Source organism: Caenorhabditis remanei, chromosome V, assembly GCF_010183535.1.
Source record: "Caenorhabditis remanei strain PX506 chromosome V, whole genome shotgun sequence".
NCBI lineage: Eukaryota > Metazoa > Nematoda > Chromadorea > Rhabditida > Rhabditidae > Caenorhabditis > Caenorhabditis remanei.
Window position 1 is genome coordinate 472,482 of NC_071332.1, and position 27,255 is coordinate 499,736.

At 44.0% G+C, this 27,255-nt stretch overlaps 2 protein-coding genes across 2 annotated transcripts; one reads left to right on the plus strand and one right to left on the minus strand.

Moving 5' to 3' along the window:
* Window positions 1-7,633: 7,633 nt before the first annotated feature.
* GCK72_016469 (uncharacterized protein) lies at window positions 7,634-9,418 on the minus strand (the record flags this gene model as incomplete). The annotated part of the gene is made up of 3 exons (XM_003101395.2): window positions 7,634-7,740; window positions 7,812-8,020; window positions 8,076-9,418. 3 exons carry the CDS (start codon window positions 9,416-9,418, stop codon window positions 7,634-7,636), a joined length of 1,659 nt encoding a protein of 552 aa, XP_003101443.2.
* A 7,330-nt stretch (window positions 9,419-16,748) lies between these two features.
* GCK72_016470 (uncharacterized protein) lies at window positions 16,749-17,318 on the plus strand (the record flags this gene model as incomplete). The annotated part of the gene is made up of 2 exons (XM_053731517.1): window positions 16,749-16,838; window positions 16,917-17,318. The coding sequence occupies 2 exons, from the start codon at window positions 16,749-16,751 to the stop codon at window positions 17,316-17,318; spliced, it is 492 nt and encodes a 163-aa protein (XP_053580430.1).
* Window positions 17,319-27,255: the final 9,937 nt, after the last annotated feature.

Consider the following 27,255-nt stretch of genomic DNA (forward strand, 5'->3'; position numbering starts at 1 on the left):
TAGTTCAATCCCCCAGAAGCATAATCCTCACGAGCTTATCCCGACGAGCGAATCCAAACGAGGAGACGTTGGATCCCATAAAGTGTATTCTCCAACGGGCATATTTGCGGACTTGTCAACCATTTCGAGATGTTCTTGAGTTATTGGTTCTCAGAATATCTCCCCCAAACTCTCCATTTCCGAAAATTTCCTATTCTACTCCTCCTTAGGCTTCAAAAACCCGCTAGCCATAAACCTGTCGAAATTCCATCTCTCTCCGTAAGTTTTTCCACACAAAGCGGGGTGACAATAGATAACCTTCGGGGAGCCGCTTCGTTCCCATTGACAGTCGACTGACTGTCTCTCTGATGAGAATGTGCGTGATATTTGACGTGTGTCGATCAGTCTTCTCATGTAGCCTGATGTGTACCTTTGAATCTTTTGTGTGAAGAACGTTATCAGGTTAACCACATATGAAAAATCTGGAGATGGTACAAAAGTACATAGTTTTTTGGGTTCAGGGTAGAAGATTGAGATCATCAGGCCTCAAAGCCTAAAGTATAGGCGGACAGTATAGGCAGTCCTAAGTTGGTTACACTGTCCCAACCTTCAAATATGGTCAGTGTACTTTGGCCACTATATCATTTTTGCCAGTGTAACATTAGAACGCGTACTACGGAGCTATTTTTAATCGTAATACTATTCTTTTAGACCAATTTTTAGAGTTTTTCGTATGACTGGCGGAAATTTCTAACTCCGAATCGGAAATGGACTTGAAAATTGGAGACCGCCAAGATTGAGCGGAATTCCCCCTTCCGCCTTCCGACATTTCAAAACTCTGGGAGGATCGTGTCTCTGTGATCTAGAGCCGTTACCATGATAGCTCTCTAACGCTAGGTACCGTCCTAGATATAATCCCCACAGTCCATAATCAGAACTTGAAATTCCATGAGTCTCGCCTACACTTCCTTCATTTATAATCCCGTGAATTCATAATTGCCGCCCCATCTCCATTCCGTTTCCTATGTCATTTACCACATTGACCATCGAAACAAAACATATCCATCCGCTCTCATCCCCCAGCCGACGCAAGCCGACGCTCTCCTTGAATGGTATATTCTGCCGCACCTATGTCTATAATTATCTCTCCCCGTTCATCTCTCCGTGTCTCTAGTCTGAACACGTCAAGCTATACATAGAGGAAATATGCAAATGACAATAAGTGAGAACGTTTTTTATGTGTAGTTTGATGAGGATAGATAGAGCACTGAGAACCTTTTTTGCGGAAGATCATAAGATCAGAACAGTTTGAGCCGAGGCCCATGAGGGAACCCAAGTCAGCAAAAATGGGTCTCAGAACCTAGGCTCAAGAATCCTGAGCCATTGAATTCAGAAGTCGTAGATATTGAAACTGGTACGGAGAAGTTTTGAGTTTACTGAAATGTCTTCAGGTTAGAGAACCTAGAAGCCAGGACATCAAATCGATGCCTAAAAATTTAAGCTATGAAAAGCTACTTATACATTTTTGGGAATTAAACCTGAACCCGGAATCAGAGGATTTGAACTCTTGGTCATTAAGACCGTGAAATCCAAACTATGAAAACTAGGCCATCATAAAACATCGGGTTTTTTCAGGCCCTGATTTCTAGGCCGTACAATCTAAGTCATGGAATCTGGTCCTTAAAATCTACACTTGCAAACCAGGCCGTAACTCTGTTAAAACGCAATATTATGAGCTGAAAAATATACCAAAAAGTAGATCTTGGTGAGTTCTATGTGTGTGACCAGGAAAAAGTGTCAAAAAACGCGAAAATTGTTTTTTTTTAACCATTACACTGTACACTTACGAACAGCCAATCGGTTGGTAGTATGTCACGGATATAAAACTTGCTAAGATCTACATTTTGGAAAATTTTTCAGCTGATAATAATGAGTTTTAAGCGAGTTATGCGCGGTTTGCAAGTATCTTAAAATCAACACCCCTTACCGTAGACCCTAAACCCTAAGCTCTGAAATCTAAGCCCCTATCTCATATGTCCAGAACCCCTTTACCCCAGAGACTCCAATAAACCAAACGTAGATCATCAAATCACCCTGAATAAACGAGCCTTATGACCTAAATCCTCATGGCCCCCTCTCAATTTAATTTCCCAATATTCCAGGTGCAAGTTTTCAGCCCCCAATCCAATATACACATGTTTTTGTTTTTCTCCCCCATTTCTAGCTATATATAAGACCCTGACTTCTTCTTTTTCTTCCACAAAGTCAGATCCCTATAAATTTCCATTTGTATATAATTCTGTCTCTCCTTTTGAGCACCGCCCGCAGTCACATGCTGCTTTCTCTCTCACAGTCGGGCACAAAAACGTGATTCGTTGCTGTGGGGAACGGCGACACGAGACCTCTCCGGAGAAGACAAAAAAGCATTCGTCTCGTGAGAGTCCCCCACCTCAAAATGAGAAAAATGCTCCCCCTTCCCGACTAGACATAAATAATGGCTTTAGGTTTGGAGGAGGACGGCTAAAAATCAAGGAGAAGAGATGATGACAGAGTTCAAACGTTCAAAGTGGAAATGCAAATTATGGGATTCGTGGGATGGGAAACGGAAAAGAAGTCATGGGAATCTGAAGAACGACTTTGAAAAATTGGAATAGTAGTTGAGACTTTAGACTTCAGGCCCGGAGTTGAGCGGAATTCAAAAAAAAGAAGAGACTTTTAAAATGGCGGAAGACGGAATCCGGAATTCCGCTAAACCCTGCTTCAGGCTCAAAGCAACGCACATCTGGAGTTGAACGGAAAACCGGCACCTTACTCCAGATCAGAATTATTTTCAGATCGAGAGTTATGCTATGTGTCTTGAAACTTGTTACAATATATGAATAGTGACGTTTAGGCAAAAATGTTGAACCTGAAGGCCAAATGTACTGTAGCCATCAAAAGATTGGACCTCATAACTTGTTGAGAATCATGAAACGTGAAATATACAAAAATGAAGGTCTTAAAATACTCTATTAAATTAACATACAGATTTGGGATTTGGCAATTTTTTATATGGCAGACTGTCTGGTTGTGTATTCACTGAACTAATCTTGCAAACAGTATGCTCCGAAACCTACAGGAAAACTCATTGTTACGACCTTTTCTAGAGTTTGCGATAATAAAGTTTTTAACTTTTTCCGAATTCGTCAAATTTTGGACAATATGACAAATCCCCACGATTCCTGAGTCTACGAAACACACTGGAGCTTATAACGGATGAAAAGCTCATTAGTTTCGTTTTATCAATAAAGGTTCTGACATCGTCACAAGTTGATCATTTCAGAAATTTAAAAATTAAAAAAAAAATATTTTGTAGAGAATTTCAAGAGCTTAAACTTGATGCATTTTACGCCTGAAAAACTGAATCTAGAAGAAGTTATGAGGTAAAGACAGACGGTGGTGTGGTACCGGGGCTGAAGATCCACAAATTTCTGAAAAATAAGAGAATTCTGAATCCGTTCTTAAATTCCAAAAATTGTCAAAACGAATCAAGTTACGAGACTTTAAAGCAATTTCTCCAGCATCAAGGTTACTGTAACTTCTTGTAATTTGATCCATGACAAAAGTCGAGAAAACAGTATTTTTTCAGCTTTCCTATCATATACTTCCTGAAATTTCAGTCCAGCTTCCGGGGCCCCTCTAAAATCTCGTTTCCCCCATCACCGTCATTTCTCATCATCATTTCCAAAAGTACAAAGACAAATGAGTTGTCCTCTAGAACACGTGTTTTCAGACACTTGGGGGGTATGTCTCTCGTTAATCAAACCCCTTTCTCTCTTCTGCAAACAGTTGTTAGTCATAGTAGACTGCTGAGGGGGGAATATTTCAAAACAAAAACATCATCATTTCGAAATGTGTCACCATCATTCGCTCTCTGGACAAGTGGAATTCGAGACACTCTTCGTCTCCTTGTGGTCACACGCGGTCACATTTTCCCACTGTTTACCTTAAAATGAAATAGAACACACAAATCACAGATATCGAAAGGGATTGTAGACTCAACGGATTTATGATGATTATGTCATCTACTTATTCAAACATCAGGTACGATGATGAGAACACGAGAGAGATAATTGGATAATCGGTGGGGAAAGTTTTTGGCGGTTTCGGGTTACATTTGGCGAGGAAAATAGCGTGAAAATCACTGTGAGGTACTAGAGGAATCAAATTCACAGCTTGTAACTCGCAGCGTTAGGACCAGAGCCTAAGGTTGGCTCACCTCTCACATCACGTACACTCACAGCGTAAAACTTGAATTCACTAGAACTGTAGAAAATAAAGCTCGCAGCGTCGAACTCACAGTATGTAACTCGCAGCGTTAAAATCAGAGATCTCTGTTGGAGCATCACGACAGACGCCTTCCGCCATTTCAAAAACCGCATTCCGCTCAATTATGCTCACAGCTCAGATTGCACTCGCAGCGTGAAACTTGAATTCACAAGGTGAATATCACTGTTTTGAAACCTGTAAGAGTAAAACTCGCAGTGTCGAACTTTCTGCTTTCAATTCGCAGCATCAAAATTAGATTATTGGATTCTCGCAGCCCAGAACACGCAGCTCAGAACTCGCAGCTTAGAACTCGCAGCGTTTTACTCGCAGCATCTTTTTCGTACTGTTGTATCGGATCCCTTAACCAAGGCTTCTTTTCTGACTATGCCCATGTCTTCATTCCCTATTCTGAAAATCGAGTCTCCCTATGCTCACCTGACATTTTTGCACTTTATATCTCTGTTTCCCCTCCGAACGACTACGATTCTCGACACTACTAATCCTCTTGTCTCTCTCTCTTTAAATACGATACCCCCCCCCCCCCCCCCTTTCACACAAAATATGAACAAAAGAGGAAGAGAGACGAGACGCAGAGAAGACATACACTCTCGCTTCTCTGCGCCCTCTCTTCCCCTCCCCTATCCCTTATCTTTGAAGGCGCATATCTCAAAACCTAGAAGAGCTATCAAAAAGTTATCAACTACAAAAATGAACATCTATATGAGCTCTACACATAGCATATAAATTCAAAACACTAGGGCTACCCGTGATATTTTTACAAGCTGTTGAAGTTTTGCTTACGGTCTACAAAATTCCACATTTTGCAAGGTGACCCCTATCTTGAGTCGCTACTCAGTTGAAACAACTAATAATTATTAAAGAAATTTACGACCTCTTTCATGTTATTATGCAATTCCTTTGTTTTTCAAAAGTATTGATAATAGAGGAAGCAGCAACGCGGGGTAATCTATTTTTAGCACATTGCAGCGTGTTGTGTTTTCTAAGTTGATAAGAGACAGAGACCCCATGCTTCTTGCAATTGTCTCTTTCGAAATGTGTGTTTGTAGTCACTTTCTTTCAACTTATAGAAGTCATCCCCTCATCATTTCGCAACGAAATCATGCGCTTTTCATGAGACACGTTTTCAGGCTGAAATCTCGAAAATTCCCAGCAAAGTAGCGATTTGACACGTGGCTAGTGGATACGGAGGTGAAATTTCGGGAAAGAAATGTTTATTAGTACGGCAAGCTTCTTACAACCACGCTCTACCGAAACCGAAGAAAATTATGTGCGAAATTGAGAGATTCAAAGAAAAAAGAAATTTCTCAAGGAGATTTCGGTGGAGCGCAGTTGTAAGAACTGTGCAGAGCTAATAAGAACCACGGATTTTAGTGAATGTTGAGTTGGTTCGGTAGGGCGCGCATACGTTTACCTCAAATTTTGAAAAAAATCTATTTTCGGAGAAAAAAACTTGAAAAATCGAGACAAACCAATAGAATCTCCAATTCGTTAATAAAGTGCTAATCGATTTTCTTTTCAGTATGCAACTGCGCTCTACTGAACAACCTTTCATTCTGACCGCGCGAAAAGGTGGTTTTCTATTGAAATTCCACTGAATTTCCAAAAACAACGAATTTCAGCAAAAATTGAAAAATCTGAAAAATTCCGAGTCGGGTTGCGTGCGCGTCGCGGTTTATATTGAAAGATCCACAAATCAACGCTAAAATCCACCATGCCAATCGTTGTGCGACGGAGCGCGTTTCCGCGACCTTACGCATCAAAAATTAAAAAAATTATTCCGTGATACAAGTGCGCTCTGATGTGAACAACGATTCAAAGCTAAAACCGAGAGAAAAAAATCTAAATTTTGAGCGATTGCAAGCGCGCTCCACCGAACAATTCCTTCCAATCGCACGCTCCCCCAAAACCACCTAGACATTCTTTCTTTCTAAATACTAAACCAATTTCGTAATTGTCTCTCTCTCTCTCTAATTCAATGGAAATTCTTCCCAAATAAAAGTACAATCGAATAAAGAAGTCGTCATTCTCTTCTCCACTCCAACACCATTATCCGTTTCAATTGTCACCATTAAAACCGACAAAAACCGAACGACGTCCAAAACTAGACGGATTCTGATGACGTCGCCGTCGTCATCTGAATCCGTGTCACATCGAATTCCAAAAGGAAAGTCATTCGGAACGAATCATCGAATTAGTCGGATCTGAGTCATCTTGGAATTCGAATTCCTGAATCTTGCAAGAAAAACAGTTTGGGTATAAATAAAATTATATTTATTCGCACATTTTTTGGCATTTTTTGGTTTTTTTTTCCATTTAGATTTCAATAGATTTCTGGGGGGGTGATTGCGAGAGAAAGAAACAATAAACGATAATAGAAAGCCAATAGCGAGACATCATCAGAGGGTATAATACGTTCGATAAAAGTTTTCTTGGGAAGACTGGGATAGGGTTGATTCTGGGATATGAGCAAATAACAGACAATCGGTACTGGAATTGTGGGTGGGGGGGATTTCTTTTTATGGGGTGCGGATAAACGAAGAACCGGGAAAGAGACATTGAAAGGGGAAATGGGAAGGGAATATACATGACCACGAGTCTCTCCGTTACAGGATTCTGAAGACCGGGTCAACACAAAAACATTTGATTTGAGTTGAGGAGGGGGAGGAAGTTCGCTTAAAACCATCATAACACAACGTATAATTTTCTTCGGGTTGGGGGAGGAGGAGTCAATGAGCAGCAAAGTAACGGTAAGAGCAATCAAGGGAGAAGGCGGAGAGAATCAAATAACAAGTGATACTGTACATAAATACTAGGGTCCTAAAACGAAAACCTTCCTGGGGAAGAGAGGCCTTCTCAAGTCAGCCGAGAATGAAGAGGGAGAGCAGTTGCCCTATTTTAGACTATTCGTATAATACAGGGTAACAACAAAAAAATTTGAAAGAGGAAGGCGTTGACTTGGTCACACACAGACACATAAACTTAAAACTTTTAAAAATATACAAAAAAAAACAAATAATTAGTAGAGAAATATGAAAAAGTTCCTCAGCTGCAACATTTCACGACTCGGGATTGGGAGAAAGAAAATAATATATAATATTCTCAATATATATGTCATGGTGGAGATATTCGGGGGTGCATAAAAGGAAATTTTTTGAAAAAAGAGAGAGAAAGCTTTTGTGATGATGAAAGAATGATTACAATCAATTAAGAGCGCCAAAAAATGTGGAAGGTGTCTCGACGAAGGTTAAAACCAAAATATATTTACATGGGGGGATCGTCGTTTTTTATATGTACAAAAGGAAATAAAAGAGGATTCAGGAAGTGTCTAACTCGATGTTCCCAAGAAGCTGACAATTCGTGTGAACATGTTGCTTCCCGCGTTTTCACGACATCCTGTCATGTGGCATGGATCGTGGGATAGTGGGCGTCCGACTGCAAAGAAAAGAAATTAATTTTCGGAAAATCATAAATTCTGAGAAAAAAAAAGTTGAAACTTCACTTACGCGATTGACGACAGTTATTGTTGTTATTATTCGTGGGAATCGTTGGTGACGCCGCCGACTTCAGCGACGACGAGATCTTTCGCATTGGCGACGTCAGCACCGATGCGGCCGAGTGTGGACGAGCGAGACGGGCGAGTGTGGCGACTGGCGACAGCGTTGGGACGGGCGATTTGGGCGACAGCTCCTTTTCGATGGTGAGCACCATTTTTCTGAAAGAAATGCGATGAAATGAGGAAATGCCATTATAAATTCAAATTCTCTTACCTTGAGAGTCTACAATACTTGAATACAATGACGACGCTACGGTCCTGTGGATGAGGGATTCTGCACACCTTGTCGAGCACAATCGAGTGTTCGTTCTGCTCGTTTCCGAACGAACGATTCATTGGACTACGTGGCGGACGCTTCTCCATAATGTCGTGAAGACGTTCGATGAGATAGATGAATTCGTTGTACTTGTACGATCCACCGTCGATTGAGATCTGCTTGAACTCGACTGGCTTCGGATGGTTGAGCCACGCCTGCACGACGACGTACAGATTCTGAGGGCGGAACTCGTGGCATCCGTTGAGGTGGATTGAGATGCGTTTGCGATCCTTGTCGGCAAGTTTAATCCATTTCTCGAAGAGCTCCTCACGAACCATAATCGTCTGTCGTTGTTGTGGTTGAATGACAGTCAGACGATGGAGATTCGCCATGTCGAGCACCTCGTGCAACTCGATTTGTGTGGCCGCTTGCACGTGGTCGAAAGTGAGAGCACGAATGTTCAAATGCATCATCTCCAGGAAATAGAAGATGGTGACTGGTGGACGAGCTCCATAACACACTGAATCCTTGAAGGTGTAGTGAACGTCGCGAACGTCGCGAAGCTTTTCGGCGAGCCTCTCGATACGTCCAGCCGATTGATTTCTCATCTCTTCCGCTGCCGGTGGGCTCAATCTCACAATCTGTAGATCAGCTAGCGCCAACGCGGTCGCCTTATCGTTCATATGATTCTCGTAGTAGGCGGTTCTCCCCTTGAATGAACTCGGCGACATCGGATCTTCAATCTTCTCACGTTCGAGGAATGAGCAAAAGTTCTTGAAGTGCACCTCACAAATATCGTACTCTCGGATCCATGGTTGGAAATTAAAGGCGAACGCCCAGTTCGGATCATCTGTATCACTGTATTGATCACTGATGTATGTGGTCGTCTTGGACAAGAGTCCTGAGCTATCTGTGGATGATGATGTTCCACTGACGTTCCTTCGTCGATCATGCTGCTGTTGTTGCAATTGCTGTTGCTGCATCTGTTGCTGCTGTTTCTGCTCAGTCTGCTGTTGTTTCGTCTTCGTTTTCGAGCTAGAACTCAGACTGTCCGCATCGGATGACGATGTGGAAGCGATTGATGACGAGGAGGCGGATCCAGTGGTGTCCGACGACTCACTGTTCTTGGGTGTTCTCGTGGCGAATTGCTCGGCTGGTAGCGTGCTCACACCTTCCAGTATCGCACGTCGTCGATCGCATATGAAAATGCGCGCCTTGTGGAGCGATTCGTCCTCGTGGTAATTGTTTTGCACCATATTTTCTTCGGGCATCGGTTTCTTGTTTATTGAGCAACGTGTCATGTCAGTTGACGAGCAGCTGAAAAAACAAAATAAATTTGTTGAAAAAATAAGAATTTTGTAAATTTTTGAAAAGAGAGAGAAAGAGGTTAAAGTAGAAGAACATGAAAATGGTAGAAAGTGAGTGAGAATACGAAATGGAAGGAGGGGGAAATAATGTTGCCATGATGAGCTCTTATCAGCGTACAAAAGTGAATAGAGTGGAAAAGACGAGCAAAAGAGCACCCAGAGTTCCTCTCCCCCATCAATTTCCAACTCTTTTGTCTCCAAATCATTATCAATTTTTAGTAGAAAAAGACGGAAATGTGATTCGTGGAAAAACTTGAATGAGTTTGGTAGATCAAAACAATTTCAGATTTAATGGAATCTAGGGGAAAGGAGAGGCAACAAGGTGAAGGAATGACGCGAGATGGAGAAAAAGGGGATTTCCAGAAGGGGGGTACGACGACGAAGTCATGAGGATTCAGAAGACTCGTGACACAACAACGAACACACGAGAATGCGTCGCAGCGCAGCGCAACGCGGAAAAACAAGAAATGAATATGTGATTAGCGGAGAGGCGAATACGAATGGAGAAGACGTTGACTACAAGAAGAAGAAGCTGAATGGAACGAAAAAAAGCAGAAGACAACTTGGCTGGATGCCAACTTTGTTGTTTTTGAGATGAGCCATGGTTGGATGGATGGGGGACCACCCCACAACAAAAATATGATGGAGTAGTAGTGGTGGTGGTAGACCACACTCAAGCTCTCTAATGCTCCGCCCATTCGTCACTATTTTACGAAAAGTTTCGAAACTTTTCTGTGCGTGAGTTGGGCGGAGATTCAAAAGTGAGAGAGAAATGAGACAGAGAGAAGAAACAAAATGAAGGGCGGGAATGAAATAAAATGAATTGAAAAAAAGAACGAAAAGTGGGTGGGGTCTCCACTCTCTCGGAGAGACAGAAAAAAAACGAAACATTGAAAAATGTCCGGAGGAGTGGAGGAGACTCGAGAGATATAGAGGGACAAGGCGGGAGGGAAGCGGACTGGGTTGCGGGCTTTTCTCGCGCGCGCGCGCACGTGACCGGACGGAGGGAAGGAGGGAGGGAGGGAGGGATTTCGAAAGCCCTCCTGGCACGATGCCAAGCCGCAATTATAACACGTCAGTGAACGAAGTGGAGAGAGAGAGAGAGGGCGGGTGCGTGTGTGCGGGGAGAGGAAGAAAAAGACAGATGACGTCGTGCTTATAAAAAACATGTGTGAGGAGAAGAAGAAGAAGGAAATAAGGATGAAGTGGTGGAATTGCGCAAAACTAGAAGAGAACAAAAGCCACAGTGGGTGGTGTTCAGATGACGTCGCCCTTTTTTTTTACATTAATTATAAGAAGAATCCAGGAAAGGAATTTATATAGGTTTCTTTACTTTCCCTCCTCTATTCATCTATATATATATATATATAAATCTAGAAAACAAAAAGCGCCGAAGACCAATTCATTATCTAGATATATATAACATATATATCCTCGAATTCCTTTCACATGACTGTATCGAGGAGGAAAACAAGGAAAACGGGGATAAGGAATGCGAAGGAATGTGAGAAATCCAGAAAGGGAAAAATAATCGAATGGAATGGGGGATAAGAGAGAGAGAGTAACCGGAAACAGTAAGAGAAAGAGAAACTATATTATAGGAATGGAATCTTTTTTGCAGAAAAGAGCGAGTGGGGGAGGGGGGGGGAGGTATTTGCAATTCAAAACGGATTTTCGGGAATACAGTGAGAATGATAAAGAGAGAGAGCAATCAAAGTGGGATCACCACACACATTTTGTGTTTGCAACTAATGAGCGGAAACTCTGACAGTGTGAGGTGCCGCTTTCTGAGGAGAGGAATAAGCTTAGGAAGAACAGGTCTTGGTCACAATAGGTCAGCTGAGGGAAAAGAGGAACACCAAAAAAAAAAAGAAGAATAAAGAGAATGAACACAAAAAAAGGGTGCGCGAGAATTCCTCCTTCTCTCAGCTGACAAGTGCGCAAGGAAGGGCTAAAGGAGGAGAAAAAGGACGATTGTAGTGTGTTTGTGTGTATGTGAGGCATGGGAAAGTGGGTGGGGACAAGAAGGGTCGTCGGAGCACAAGAGAGAGAGAGAGAGGGAGGGAGAGAGAGAGTGAAAGCACGCCCAGTTAGAGTAGAAAGAGAGTCCGTCAGTCAAAACGTTTCCCGCGCGCGCGCGAGAGCCCCGCGAGCACTACTGCATTCCTAGAGTGTGGTGAATGGGGAGGGAGGGGTGGGTCTGGGTACACACACACACACACATAACGTCCTTTGAAAGACACTCAACCGGCTGAGCGAAAGGAAGAAGGGGCGGAGCTTTCCCGCCCGGCTGATAGGGGAAGGAATGAGGAAGGTCAACACAGAATAGAAAAAAGGGAGGAGGTCTTCTTCTTCTTCATTTCCGAACGGCACCACCTCCCACCAAGGACAGTGCCACTGTGGCAGATGGGTGGATGTAAGACGGAGGAGGAGGAGGAGACGGTGTCGCGGGAAAATAAGAAGGAAGATAGGGATGAGAAAGGAGGGGGTGTGGCCATGGTACCAACCACCTGCGTGAAGACATCATTTCCCGCGCGCGCACGCGTACAGGAGAATGAAAAAATGAAGAAGAAGACCAAGACCACAGGGTGGTACGTCTTCTCCTTCTTTTTTTTCGCTTTCCCCTCCAGCTGGGTGGTCTATGTGTTCGACGCGTGACTTTTCGCCCTTGGCGTCGTGCCCGGTATCGTCTGCACGACGACGACCACCAGTGGAGACGATAAGAAGCAAATAATAGCAATTTAGATTGCCTCCTCCTCCTTCTACACCTTGGGGTTGGCGGCCGGCCAACACTAACCAACTTTTGCACTTTTAGCGTCGTGCACTTTTGTATGAGGAGGAGGGCGCCATCGTTTTCTTCGCGCCGTTAGAATAAAGGCACATAAATCGTCGTCGTTGTCGGAGGCGACGGACGTCGAAATGTGAATTCCTATCTAACACAGAAAACTGGCACTATTTATCGGAGACTGGGAGGTCTACAACATTCGCCTCTTTCAGTAGATATAGGTGGGGATCTTTATGATGGGGAGAGAAGTGTGAAGTTGAGAGGGATTTGGACGAGACCGTGTGACTAATACCATCAAAAATGAGCGGCGGATAGAGACCTCATCTCAACTACTACATGTAAATAATATAAAAATGAGGTTCAGTTGAACAACAGGAAGTGGTATTGGCCAAGTGCCAAGATCCGATTATGATGGCAGGGAAGGACGCGTGAGGTGTTTAGAGCGCCGTATATTCTGAATCTTTCTAGGGGGATCGTTGAAATTTCGAATTATGTGAGCAATGAGCAAAAGGTGTGCCTTCCTAATCCTAGTTGTCTGAACATGCTACTAGTGATTTCCGAAATTTCACGAAAAATCAGGGCTTCCCTTCTGGGCTTTGAAGGTGTCACACGGCTCATTCAGAATTCAAGAATCTCTAGAGAGAGAGAGACCACGCGATTCAAAGTGAAGCGGCACCCCAAAAAGGTTAGATATAGAGAGAGCAAAGGTGATCTTCTTCTATATCCGCGCGGTGCAAACTGTCCTTTCCTCTGAGAGAGAGAAAGAGCTAAGAGCAAAGGGCGAAGAACACTGTACCCTGAGCCCGCCCCCTATTCGAATTTAGTCACACACACACAAGAGGAATGCGTATGCGGGTTCGTTTGATTTGGAACGAAGCCAAGTGGGCGAGAGAGAGAGGCATCGAATGGGCGGAGATTTAGACACAAAGGTTATACAAATAGGAGAAGAAGTCGGCAACATCGGTAGGAATGAAGAGAGAGAGAGAGAGGAGAAAGCTCAGGAACACACACACAGACTGTATTAGCTATGGTATGTCGTCGATTAATTTGTTTGTGCATTTTCCAATTTGGCACTGATCAAGCTTAAGCTGAGTAGGAGGAGGAAGGGAGATATTTGCTAGTCTCTACTACTAGTACAAGTACAAGTGCACCGACGCCGCCGCTTCCGACCTCTCGGATTACTACTGCTACAGTATACATCAGCAACATCCTACTATAGGGGGCACCTGACATAGTTCATCATCATCCTAGGTTTCTAGTACAAAAGATTATGACAGCTGTTGCTAGATGCATGACGAAGGGAAGGAGGTCGGAGGAAGCTTCAGATCAAAGTTCTGACCTTCTAAGAATAACGAGAAGAAGAAAATCAAGAACAGGAGCTCTTCTCCGACTAAACTAAAAACGAAAATGAGAGAGATGGGAGGGGAGTGATCTGAGAAGATACTTTACACTCTCACTACTTTCCCGTGAGCTCCGTATCCTCTCTCATCTCCTCAAATCATTCAGTAGAATAGAACCACCAGGCAGTAGAAGAAACTCTTCTTTGAAGAATGCCACAAGCATCCGGAGAGCACCACCTCATGGAAAGAGTAGGAGTGATGATGAAGAAGAAGAAAAAAAGAGAACAACTCATCAATCACATGACTTTTCTCGGGCTCCGCCCATCCGGTGCAAAACTTTCTCCTGCTTTCTCCTGCTCTTCAAATTTCCACTCCCTCCTCTTTCCGGGCCGCCATGGTGGCGATCATGATGTCAAGGCGCCGGTAGAGGACGGGGCTCCATGATGCCGCCAAAAAAGAGCTCCGATAGAATAGAGCAATACACAATAGGGCGGGTGGAATGAATGAATGAATGAATGGGTGCGCAATGCAACATAAAAAAGAGAGAAAGTTGCACTATTACTTCTACTTACTACGTGATAATACCGTACTGTTTGTACTTTTGTCTCCCTCTGAATCTCTCTCGATCCCTTTCCCTCTTCCTCCCGTCGGAGTTTGTTTGTACTCTGTTGGAAGGTGCCAGGTGGTGACAAGCACCGTTCGGGGCGTCCCGGCGCCAGTACTTGCGCGCACTGGACCCTAGCGGGCGAAGAAAGTTCAGGAAAGTGAAGAGAGGAAGGAAATTCGGAGAATTGCAACATTTTTCTCTCTCTCAAGTGGGGCGCCTAGCACTTTTCATTCTATCTTAGCCCACATGTGTGTGCGCCAAAAAATGTCTTGTGAGGTGGGGAAGAAGAAGAACAAAGAAAAGAAAAGAGATATAGTTTGATAATATACAGAGCCCGAAATGCAAAGAAGGGATTCCCTCCAATCGAATGACAAAAAGACAAAAGAGATACACGTGATATGAGTGTGAGGACGAGGGGAAAGTCTGTATTTTCCTGTCTCCGCTAGAAGAGAGACAGAGAGAAACGAGAGTGACAGTGTGCTGAATCACAGACAATGTGTTGATACTACACCCCGGCTGACAGTCAGCTGATTGGTAAGACCTAGGGGTAGGAAGGAGGAGGAGAAGTAGCAAGCAATGAGGACACATAGACACGATTCATCATATGAAAAAAATGTCTTGTGTGTCATCATAGTTTTCATAGTTTTTACAAGACCACCGGGAGGTTTCGCGACTGCCCAGCTGATGATCGCCGTGACAAGATTCTGATTGTTAGAGAAAAGAGGAGAAGGGAAAGACTGGCTGCTGCTGTTTCTGCTGTTGCAGAATAATAACGAAAAGAAACTATATGCGGGGCGGGGCGGAGAGGGTGAAACGCGGAAGAAGACAGAAACACACACACATACAGACGGAAGGGGAAGTTCATCTTTGGGAGGCGTGTACTCGATTCGCGGAAGAAGACAACATCGAATAGCTAAGCGGTGAGGAATTTCTACTAAAGGTTCATTGACCTCCATTTATTATATCTCTGTCAGAGATGGACCGATTAACCGGACATGAGCAGAAACAATCAAAAACGGACGTTTCTGTAGTTAGTAGTATATTGTAACCTTCTTCGACCTGTCTTCCATATCGCTCATATCTCAAACTGATATGATCTGCGCGGTATCTATGCGAGGGCCCTCTCATCAACAATGTTGCACCACACACACGCAAATCTCTTTTGATTTATTACTTTGGTCTTTTGGTCCCGCGGAGAAGAGAAAAGGGGTTCCCCGTGTTCTTCTTCTTCTTCCTCATCTACACAGACAGTGCTGCGCTTTTTGATATCAAAACGTATCAGCTGCTGCTTCGGTGAGTGCGTGGAGAGTACGAATTATTCCTGGTGACAGTTGCACTCTGGGAGAATGTCTTTCGAGAGACCAATGATCAGGTGTAACAATTCGGAGGGACCTTTTCGTACAATTCTCTCTATCTTTTGCTGCGGTTGCTCTTTGAAAATCAACGCAATCTTCCGATTACGCAACTGTAGAAGCAGCAGCATATACAGAACAGAAGCATATAGAGAACAGAAGAAAATGTGTCCTTTTTATTTTGAGAACAAGAAGAAGATGACGTCCTTTGGCATCTGATGACCACAAGAGCGTTCTCAGAGAGTTCTTGTTTTGCTCTCCTTTCTAGATTTCATATATGTGTTCGAAAACAACACGCCTAGACAGCGTTCACCACATCATCTGATCATGCGACCATCATCATCATCTCCAAATCCATATATCCCACTATAAAAACTTCTAGGCGTTCCTTCCATCGTGACAGACGGGGTGTGTGTGACAGACATAGAGAGTGAGAGTGATGGTGGCGAGGGGTCTCCAGTCAAAAAACAATAACAATTTCTCTCTCTCTCTCTCTGTTTCCTTCACATTCCGAGAGTCACATGAGGAATAAGCATCTAGTAGTTGTAGAAGCAAGAAGCAAGAAAACCCGTTTCGAATCGGGAACGACAAGGAGGAGAAAGCATCCCTGAACTATTTACTGCATGATGTCTACTAGTAGGCGTGTTTTGCCACGTGACGGCTTCATCAGAGAAGATCCACACAGAGAAGAACGGTGGTAGAAAAACAAAAATTCGAGAAATTCGGGGGACTGCTACTGCTGAATAGATTAGCAAGGTTCGGTTTCTCGGACCAGAAAAAAATATTATTTATTCTGTCACCAAAAACGAGAAGGAGAAGGAAGTAACGGCGGGTGGAAGAATGATGGCAGAATGCATTTCTAAAACAAATGTGCTGTGCTCCCTACTGCCTTCTGAAGACATGCCTCCTTCATCTTCTTCATCGTATTCTGGAGTCGCCCTTTTCTTCCAAAACCAATTCCCTACTTCGCGACCAGATTCGATTATATGACCACCTTCTCAGTCATCGTCCTTTTCATTCGGGGCCCACCCAGCTCTCTTTAGAAGAGCACCAAGTGGAATATATTACCGAGAGAGAGACTCATTCAATGGGAAAAGACGGGGAATAAAAACTATTAAAGTACAGAAGAGTACTTGGATAAAAAGTGAATGAGAGCGACGGGATTACGGCGGATGGATGCATGGGAAAGCAGACTACTGCTGGGATACTCACACCTACAGTACCCATCCCCTCGCTCGGTGTTCCTAGGCAACCCAAGCTCCTCACCTCGGTTTATTCCTCGTCGCTCTGCTATCGAATCGTGGCGAGTAGAACATCATAGTATCTCACCAGAGATTGAACAATTCAGATATCACGGAGCCTCCCTGAAGATCAGAGGTTGATTCAGAGTACGGAAAGAGGTTCCAAGAAGTTGATCGCAAAAAAAAGAGCAAAGAAGAACGAAAACAATCGAGAAGAGAACCAGGAGCGTGGACCCCCTAAGCACAACAACCAGCTGCACACAACACACAACAAGCGTCCTGCATTCGGCGAGAGGGGCGGAGCTTGGCACGGCGCCAGAGACTCAAAACCTTCTTGTTCTTTTTCTTCTTCTTCTTCTCCGACGACGAGCGGCGCTCCTTTTTTTGAGGCACCCTACTCTACAACTACTACTACTGAAGTAGACGACGAAGCTGTCGGAGAGGGTGGTCTCCATCGCCGTCGTCGGGGGCACAAGAATCCATCAAAAACAGCATCGTCGCCACGTTAGGAGGCGGAGGCTGCTGCTCCAGAAGAAGACGACGAAGAACGTGAAAACTATTTGGGAGTCGGCGTGACACTCACGCAGCCTGTCACGGAGGGCGCGGCGACGGCGACCACCACGAGGAACATCTAAAAACCAACAACAACAACAACTATGCAGAAGATATCTTCTTCTTTTTTTCTTCTTCTTCTTCGCTACTTTTAGATCTCTTTTATTCGCGCACAGACGCAGACATAGTCAAGAATGCGGGAAAAAGAGAGTGAACGAACACGAGAGAGAGAGTAATTCGACGAAAAACTTTTCGGGGGGTCTCTCTTGGCACTCAGCCAAGTTCGATGGACACTGGCCTCCCCTCCCCTTCCGATTGAGAGAGAGAAGCAAATCGCTGCAGCCCTCCCAGCGCGGGAATGCAACCAACCGTGCGGGAAGATATTTAGATCCAACTGGAGACAGAGAAAGAGAATCTACGCAATGTTTGTGTCCGTCTTTCTATTGGGACAACGAAGAACAAGGAATGATGAGAAGGAATGAAGGAAGGATATCGAAGACCGGCCCGCCAGGACCGCCTAATTTGTTGCAATATGTCAACGTCGTTTCGCATCATTCCCTTCTGCTGATAAAACTTCTTCATTCTTCAATCATCCTATCAATGACCATATGACCTCCTATTGCCAAATACTCCTCTCATCACAATGCATCGTGGGAAAACGGGGAATAATTTGACAATAATGCTGCTAGCCACCTCCTGGCACCTCATCTCAGCTGACTGGCCGCGCGCCAACAACCAGGTTAAGACGATCACATTCCTCTACTGCCCGCGCGCGCGCTCTTCGTCTTTGAGTCCTAACCGACCATCTCTATCTACCATATGACCCTTAATTAGCAAACAAGCGGTACCCCAACGGTGGTTACACCATATTGATGCTTCGTCTACTTAGAGGCGGAGGGGGGAATCTCTTCTGGATTTCACGTGATGTTCATCATCCCAAATTTCTTGTTTACAGGGGGATAACCGAGATAGAAATATAGAGAGTGAAAAAATTGTTGGTTGGTGGTACAGGAGGGAGAAGTCTTCTCACCGAGAAGATGAAAGGAAAATGAAGAACACAACAATGACACGATGAAGCCCCCGATTCTCCTGCTATCTGTTATAGCGGGGAGGTGACGGAAGGCAATCAAAAAACTTCTGCTATCATCTCTTCTCTCTGCAAAAGTTCTAGGAAGAACACTCCGCCTGCACACACACACTGAAACGCCTACCCAAACCTATAAATCTCAGTTTCCACGACTTGGTTTTACAGCACCGTGTTGTCCAAGTGTTCAGACCATTCAAACACACGCACAAACTTCGCGGGCGCGCGAAACATGCGGGCGTAGGTCAAACAATGAATCATATGGTCGGGACGCCTGTGATTCATCGAATCGGTCCCCCCTTCAATTCCTCATACCAATACCAACACTACCACCACCACTGCGACGGCGTCCGAAATAAAAACATCTAACGTCACTTTTTTCCCGCAAAAAAGTCAGCACTATAGCAAAGCACACACATATGCTTCAAGCGTTTTTTTGCGATTGCTTCTCGTCATTCTCTTTTCTTGGCGACGTGCGCCCACACCCGCGCCTCTTCACGTGACGGCAGTCCGGGAATGGCCATCATCATCCTCACAACAGCTTCTTCTCTCTACTTCTCCAACGTCGTCGCCTCTACACTACTACTTCTTCTTCATTTTTTCGTTTTCTCCGTATTTTTCCTCGGGACTGCAATAAAACACTCCGCTTCCCTTTTTTCCCCTCGTGGGGAGGTTGTGCTCTCCCGCGTTAGGACTTGGCAGCGTGCCAGAGCTTCAACGACGAGAGGGACGGAGAGCAGGGAGAGAGACACATTCTAAACGGGCTGAAGGGAAGGGACTGGTGCAGGTGAAATTTGATATGGGATCTCTCTCAAAAGAGGCGAGTGTAACGCCTAAAAGTTCACAACTACTTTTTCGTTACCGCAGATTTCCTGGGATCCGAAACGTCAAGAAACAACGTCTTTGCTGACGTAGAAGAAGAATCAAAAAAGAAACAGACATGCCGAGCCGTGCTCCCGGATAAACAACGAGAGCACAAAGTTCTCTCAGTTCTGCCCCGCTAAAGTGTTTTTAGTTTGAAATTCCTCATTTAGGCTTGCTTCAAACCGTTTATGACCCAATTTTCATTCATCGGCTCAGCTGCTCGCCACCTCCCAAATAGATTCAAACACATTAGGGTTGATGAGATGATGCTTTAGTGTAGAATTGGGTGGAAACGAAGAGGGAAAAAAGTGAGAAGAACCCCATAAATCAAGTGGCACCCATTGGAATGTGATGGTGCCCTGTGTGAGACCAAAAAATCGTGGCGCTCACTCCAAGAAGTGCATACGTCAATGAGAGAGAGCAGTTGCTCTCAATAGTAATTTTTTGCAGAAAAGAAGAAGAAGATTCTCACTATTTCCGGGGGCAGCTAACCACCAACTTATCTTCTTCATCGTGGGTTCAGAGAATGTTTTTTCGTGTTTTCTTTTCTAGTGAGAGTGATAGGCTGACCACACCACCACAATCGATCATAGATGATGATCATACGCCTATAATAATACAGTGTGATGATCCAAAACTAGGATCGTGTTGATGGATGGGACGACGACTACAATGTGTGTTTTCCCAAATAAATAAACACATTCATGTAATATCTATCTAGGAATGGGAAGGGCGAGGAGGGGGCGAATAATGCCCAAACACATCATCATAAAAAGTCAACAATACAAGAGTATATACTCGAGAGAGCCCATGTGTGTGTGTGTTTAAGTCTGTATAGAACACGTGCTCCGCCCGTCTCGTCATCCACCGGATGGATCCTTCATAATAAAACACAGATGATTGATCATATTGCTTCGTGGTGGGGGAGATGAGTGGGTGCCCTTTCCAAAGAGAGGTCCTCACTAACTAATAAAATAAATATAAACAAAACTTCACTTTTTCCAAAAAGATGACGTGACTCTTCCTCTCCCAAACCTTCTGATTCTAGTGGTATTCTTTTCAGCTGCCTCTGGAAAAGCGCCTGACACTACTAAAAAGGTTAAAATTGGAGCAATGAGAAACAAACAAAAGAAAGAGAGAGAGCGAAAGGGGTACCATGACCTTTCTACGGAGCCGCCACGAGACATCTTTATGTGCTCTCAAATGGCATCACCATCATGAGAGAATGCAACATAAGAGGGATTTTGCACTTATAGCCTAATTTCAAATGTCTAGACTCTAGACTAGGGCCAGACATTCGTTCTCATGTCGAAATTAGACTCAATTTGTCTACAGTGCTCTAAACGATCAGAATCCAACTTTTTTCTCGTTTTTTCAACAAAAATTTGAACGTTCAACTCTCCAACTAATAAACAAAGACGAACTCCATGCTCAGTGCAACAGCAGAAAAAAATACAGCAAAGAGGAAGGAATTTTGCACACACACGAAAAACCATTCCGCGGAATGTTTGCTCATTGTTTGCAATAAATCACGTGGGGGGCTCTTTATTCTCCTTACAACCGGTCTCCTTGCTAAATTTATCAGTGTTTGAACTAGGAAAAGGAGAGAAGTGTTGCGAAAGATTGCATCTTCAGATCATACAGATCATGGTAATTACCGTAACCTTTTAGATCGAAATCGAAATCGAACTGAGACCGTGAAGAAGTAAAAGTGAAGCAGAAGACCACACTGACTGAAATTTCTAAATGTTCTCTTCTCCTGGTGGTCTTCTTGGTCACGTCTTCATCGTCGTCGGGCAACCAGCATCCACAGTAGTTTTGTCAACATCAACTACACGGGTGGTCACATGGAACACCGACTGACAGTGACACAAACAACCTACTTACACACTCTTCTTCATTTTTTCATTTCAATTCCTGCTGACTATGCCAAATTTTTGATGGGTTCTATAAACACACCAAATACAGACACATGCAGAAAGCGAGAATTCTGCTAGAATTGGAATTTTACAAAAAGTGTCTCATGATTGAACTATTAGGATGACTTTCTCCTGAAACTCGTACTCTCGTGTGTGCGTGTGTTGTCCTACAATAACTGATGACGGCAGCACTTTTTGAGACTATTTGTCGAGAGAGGAGCACGAGTTTTTGGTTCAGCGGATGGTTCTCATGGTACTCAATAGTTTCAGGGAGTGATCTGAATCTCTTAAAGGGATCGGAAACCCACCAATTCAAAGTGCATGGCTATAAATTACACTAAGAAAACACTTTCTTCATTTTCTTCCTCAGGCATAATGGACTCGTGTGTGAGAGGTCATAAATTCTCGCTAGTACCTCTCTTCCTAGGACCAGTTCTTCCTTCGTTTTTTTCGCGCTATTCCCAACCATTCATTAGCCAGATGACTCAGTGGCAGTGGCAGTGAGGAGTGCGGCCTCATGGCCTTTCTCTCTATTTCGGTGCCAGGCACTATGTACCATCTCTATTGTCGCTACGGGGGCGCTGACCCGCGCGCATAACGGCACGGAGGCCACGCGCGCGGGGGCTCCCATCACATAAATGGGGCCAGATGTGATTTGAAAATGTGCAGGTGGGTGTATCTATGTGCATTGTGCATATTTCGGGAAATTGCCGAGATGGAGGGGGCCGAGATGGAAGCTTTTTTGAAGGTCTTAGTGTAACATCAGCGTTAAATTGGTCGAACGAAGTGGGCGAAATGGAATGAGTCAGAGCTAAGGGATCTAGACTTCCGTTTCAGAATTCCGAATTCCCGAGATGCCCGGGTTACTGTAAGAATCTCAAGATTTGAATCTGGGATTATCTAATCTAGAAATTCCGCCTCCCTTTCCAGATTTTCCGAGATTTGTACATCAGGGTAATTCTCATGTTTCAGAATTCCCAGGAACCTCAAGGTTACTGTAGGCACCTTATGATCTATCTACATAACATCATCTGACTCTCTTCCACCTGCTAACTTCAAATCAGTCCGTACAAACAACCGAACTACACTCGACGACACACAATCAATCAGACTTCGCACTTTCACTTCATGATGCCAACTTGGTTATCATTATTTTAAAAAACGGCAACAATTTCAGCTGCCAGCTGGAAAGTGTGTGTGTGTCGTCTGGCCGGCGCCCCTTCCATCACTTCAAGTCATCATAACGCGTCGTGCTTTTTTGTGATTTGCAAAAGAGTTTTGAGGAGGGAGGGGACGAAAAAAGAACTACTTTTTTTCACTTTTGCAAAAAAAAAGACGTCACACTTTTCAATTTCTTCACAGTGTCGGATGGGTTTGACGGAAGCGCACGCCGAGTACGAGATAGTACTACGTACACAAAACAAAATGAAACAAAAGAGAGAAAAGTGATAAGAGCGGGGAAACAAAAAACGAAGAGAGTTAGCGGAGGTCGGGATGGGTGCACCCGGGTGTGTGCTCCTGATAATTCGAGGAGGGGGTAAAAACGAGCGGCATGATGAAGATGATAGAGAAATTTAGTGATAGGGTAACGGAGAGAAAAGAAGAGGAGAAAACAGTTGCAAAAAAATGTTGCGTAGCGCAGAATATTTAACAGCAATGCAAACACATGGAGAGTTCCATCATACTGTATTTTCACTTCTGTGTTTGTGCGTGTTTGCGCAGTCGTCGGAAGCAATGACGTCCTAACGAGCACCGACAAAATCAGAGCTTGTAGCTCTAGCTCGTGCGTGGGAGAGAGACCGAGAACCGATCCGAAAATGGAACTGATTTAGTGTGTGAGTTCGGTTGGTTGCAACTATTCTTGCAAACCGCGTGCGGCGCGAGGCGCAAACATTTCATGGCTCCGCGTCGATCTCCGTCCGCAGCGCGGTGTTCTATATTCGGATCGGTTCCCCACCACCAATTGACGCTCACAATACCCGAATACCACAGAGGAACGTCTTGGAATCGTGACGACAATGGGGCGCCAGGCGCGCAGAGAAGATTCGCAACATGTGAGAATTCTGGCTCTTGTCGACGAAACTTTGATCTGAGCTTTCGACTAGAGATCAGTCCATCGAGGGACCTGAGCTAGAAAGCTGACTTCAAGGATACCGTATATAGCATTCTATAGACTACAAACCACAGATTGTTCGTCTTCTCGCACAAATTGTCGTTACTAATTCTTAAACATAATTAACAACTTGTGCAAACAAAACATCAATCCCAACGCATGTCTTTCTTATCAATCACCTCCTTCTTCTCTGCTCTTCTTTCCACTTGGCTCGATGCCAGCAAAGAAATATTGAGCTATTGATACGCGAAGAGAAAATCGCATCTCTCACTCGGCATCTCTGTAGGAATAGAAGTGGTGAAAAGAACATGACGATGATTAATGAGCGGAACTAAATTCTGACAGGACTACAAGCGGAAGAGATATCGAGAGAGGAAACAACGGATAGAGATTTGATTGGGGGAAATGAGTACTAGAGGTGTCAGCTCTTCTTCTTTTTCTTCTTCAATGGTTTCGTCTTGTGGTGCTCATTGATCAATGAGTGTATATACACTTGAGGACATCGTAGATCAAGCTGGATGGATATAGTGCCCTTCTCGTTTCCATCGCCATCCGTCAAAAAGTTTCAAGAAACAGGAAACTAAAAACGCGATGGAGAGGTGACGACCTCGGATCTTATCTCACCCCACACTACTGCTATACTACGAATTTCAATTCTCTGCATGGTTAGTAGTGAAGGAGGAAAAGAGGGGCGCGGTAGCTAACACGGATGGGATAATTAATCGTGAAATCGGTTCACGCCGTCCCAGGGTCAGAATCTCTAGATCTTGAGTATCTGTGGAAACTGTAAACACATTGGGGACGAAAACAGGTGGAATTCCAATGGTCAGGAAGTCATCGAGATGCTGGGGATTCTGAATCACTTTTCACAATAAGCAAAAATCAAATAATTTCAGATCAGAATACTGAAATCTGAATCATTTTCAGATTTTTGCACAGAATTCCAATAAATATCACTGATTACATCCTGAACATCTATAGCCTCTAATCTTCTTGTTCTTTGCGGTGGTGAGGTTGTAAACAATCAGATTCCTCAACTCGTGATGACACTGGCTGCAACGACGAAATCAGAATACATAGATCAATTCGTTATATAAGTTGTTCATCAGGTTCAAAAACTGAGAGAACGATCGGACTACGGTAGCGTAGCGGAAAACCGAGACACTTGATTACCATAACCCTCTAGACCCATTTGTTGAAACCAATAGCCTCAACATGTTCTTTTCAATGTGTTCGTCATAAAAAGGACACTCTTCTCCATCTCTTCTTTTGTTCGTCGCTCAAAACGGGGGTGGTCTAAATGCACAAAGCGCATCTAATTACGGAAATGTAAATGAGTCCCCTCTTCCGATTCCCATTTGGTGAGATGACGGGGATCGTATTGGCGGGTGGAAAATGGGGAAAATGGAGTTGTACTTTTAGACCGAAACGAAGTGCACCGGTTTGAATTCGAATTCAAATTCAAAAGGTAGACTAGACCTGGTCTTCGACTTCGAGGGGGGGTCTTCTCTCTTTCACAGAAAAAATGCTTGTCTGGTGCGGCTCTTTTGATAACATGTCTGTGGTGGTGGCGGTGTTCTTCAAAAGGATGCTGATCTCTTGTCAATAGAGAGACCGTTTTCCTGAAACTCAGTCACATGAGACTGTTGTCATCACGTCACGAGTTTCCGGAGGGAAAATATGACTATTCGAGGAGAGAAAAACGTCATCTTACAAGTGCATCGTTTTATCGTTTTTCAGATACAAGGAAAACGCTTGTCGTAAAAGGGCAAGCACTTTCAGAGTGCATTCATTCCTATCCCCTTTGCTTACGGTCGGTGGATCAGCTAAGACCCGTTCGATTTAATTGCAACACACATGTAATCTTTCGCCTCCTTCTCCTTCTTCCTATCGCATTCCTTTCCCGCCATCTTCGAAAAACGGAAAGAAAACGCGACACAAACAGTTCTTCAGGCACGAAAACATTGTTTGTACGCATATGCAGATAGTGTGGTCGTCTTATAGTAGGTTGATAGTAGAAAACCCCCCGCCCGGCCATATGATGATAGCGACGACGACACAACGCACAATTTGTCACGTGCAACACCATTTCTCGACGACATGAATATGATAATACATACACCCGTTAAGGGTCTCTCCAACGATTCCAGCCGGTTTCATTTCTAGGTGAAAGTCCACTATTCACACTTCGGTCTTGTCATCTGGAGAGATAGTAGGCGAAGAAGAAGCGTGAATGAATGAATACCGGGGGTTTCCTTTTTCTTCATCAAACAAGGAAGTGAAAGAAGACGTCAAGAAGGAAGTGAAACCGTTTCTTCAGATGGAGTGCGAAAAAAAAACGAGGTCGGGGCATAGTAAATGTTACAAATTGTAGATATTGTATCAGGCGTGAATGAATCAAACCAAGTTTCGAGAAAGTGGACAGTGTCAGTGTCTCCTATCATTTACTGGAATGAGGAAGGAAAAGAAAAAAGATGAAGCATGAGGAAGATATTTCCGCATTATCACAGAACATCGGGAAGTGATAACATACGGGAAAATGTGTGGTGACAAACATGGAGAGAATCGTCGTTGGAGGAAGTTTTTGTTGTTCGAGGAAGAGGGGGAGAGGAAAACGGATAGTGTTGCGAGGTTCGGGGGACCTCTGGAAAGAGTCTGGATACGAGACCTTCCGGAAATGACGAATTCAGAAGTTACAGATTTCGTCTCAATTCTCAGAATCTTCTTACAGTCCTGATACCGAAATCTTCATCTAGAAGCCTCCAGACCATACTTGCAAAATATCGGCCCGGCCCGGGCCGGTAGAGAAAGTTGCCGGCCCGGCCCGGCCCGGTCGGCCCGGAGTCAAAAAATGAGCACAATTTTTTCACAAAATTTTTCGAAATTTTTTGAAATTTTTATCAAAAATAGTCAAAAATCCTATGTAAACTTGAGTTTTATCGATATGTAAAAACATAGTCGAAAATTCGACTTTTTTGCGAAAAAATCAAAAAAAATTTCAAAAAAATTCAAATTTTCAAATTTTTGTACTGTGACCCGGGCCGACCGGGCCGGGCCGGGCCGGGCCGGTGAAAATTCTCAAATCGGCCCGGCCCGGCCCGTTGCAAGTATGCTCCAGACTCCTAGATCTACTCCCACATATCCTAAGATCTAGAATTCCATATATTTATAGAATTCCATCGGATTACTACCAGACAATAGCCTCCGGATTACTACTATTATCCAAGTTCATTCATCTCTCCACGCAATGTTCACAGAAGACGTTGTTGTTAAGGCATCAAAGATCAACGGTTCCGGTGGTGATGGTGGGTTGATTGGAATGTGTAGACTTATAGGGTTACACACTGACACAATAACTACTTTAGTGTAGTTGTTTTCTGCGCAACTTGGCTACAAACTTGAAGGGAAAACTTACAGCAAGAACCGTATTGACTGCTGAGCAGCTTCCTAATAGGAGATCTGAGTTGGAGAGTTCAAAAGCCAAATAAAACAGGTGATATCATTTGGAATTCGTGGCATTTCATTTCCGACGGATAGAATGATTCTAGCAAAACTTGCGATCCTTCCGATTTTCGTCGCCATCTGATTTACGACCGCCATCAAACGCCTTTTCGACGAAATGTGTTAGGATTCATACCCTATTCTATATCAATGACTACTTTATTTAGCCGAAAATGTTAATCGGGGATACTGTAATCTGACGTAACTTTGTGATAGTCGGATTCGATCAAAAATCAGGTAATTCCTTCTTTCGGAACGACGTGCCAAACTGCGATTCCCCCGGGAGAGTCAATTAGTCAAAAACTGAGAGCACCTGCTCTCATCCAGACTCCAGGAGGACATCCGCGAATAACAACGTGAATGTGACGGATAATTCGAAGAAAACGGGACAGAAAAGAGGTCAGAGCAGCAAA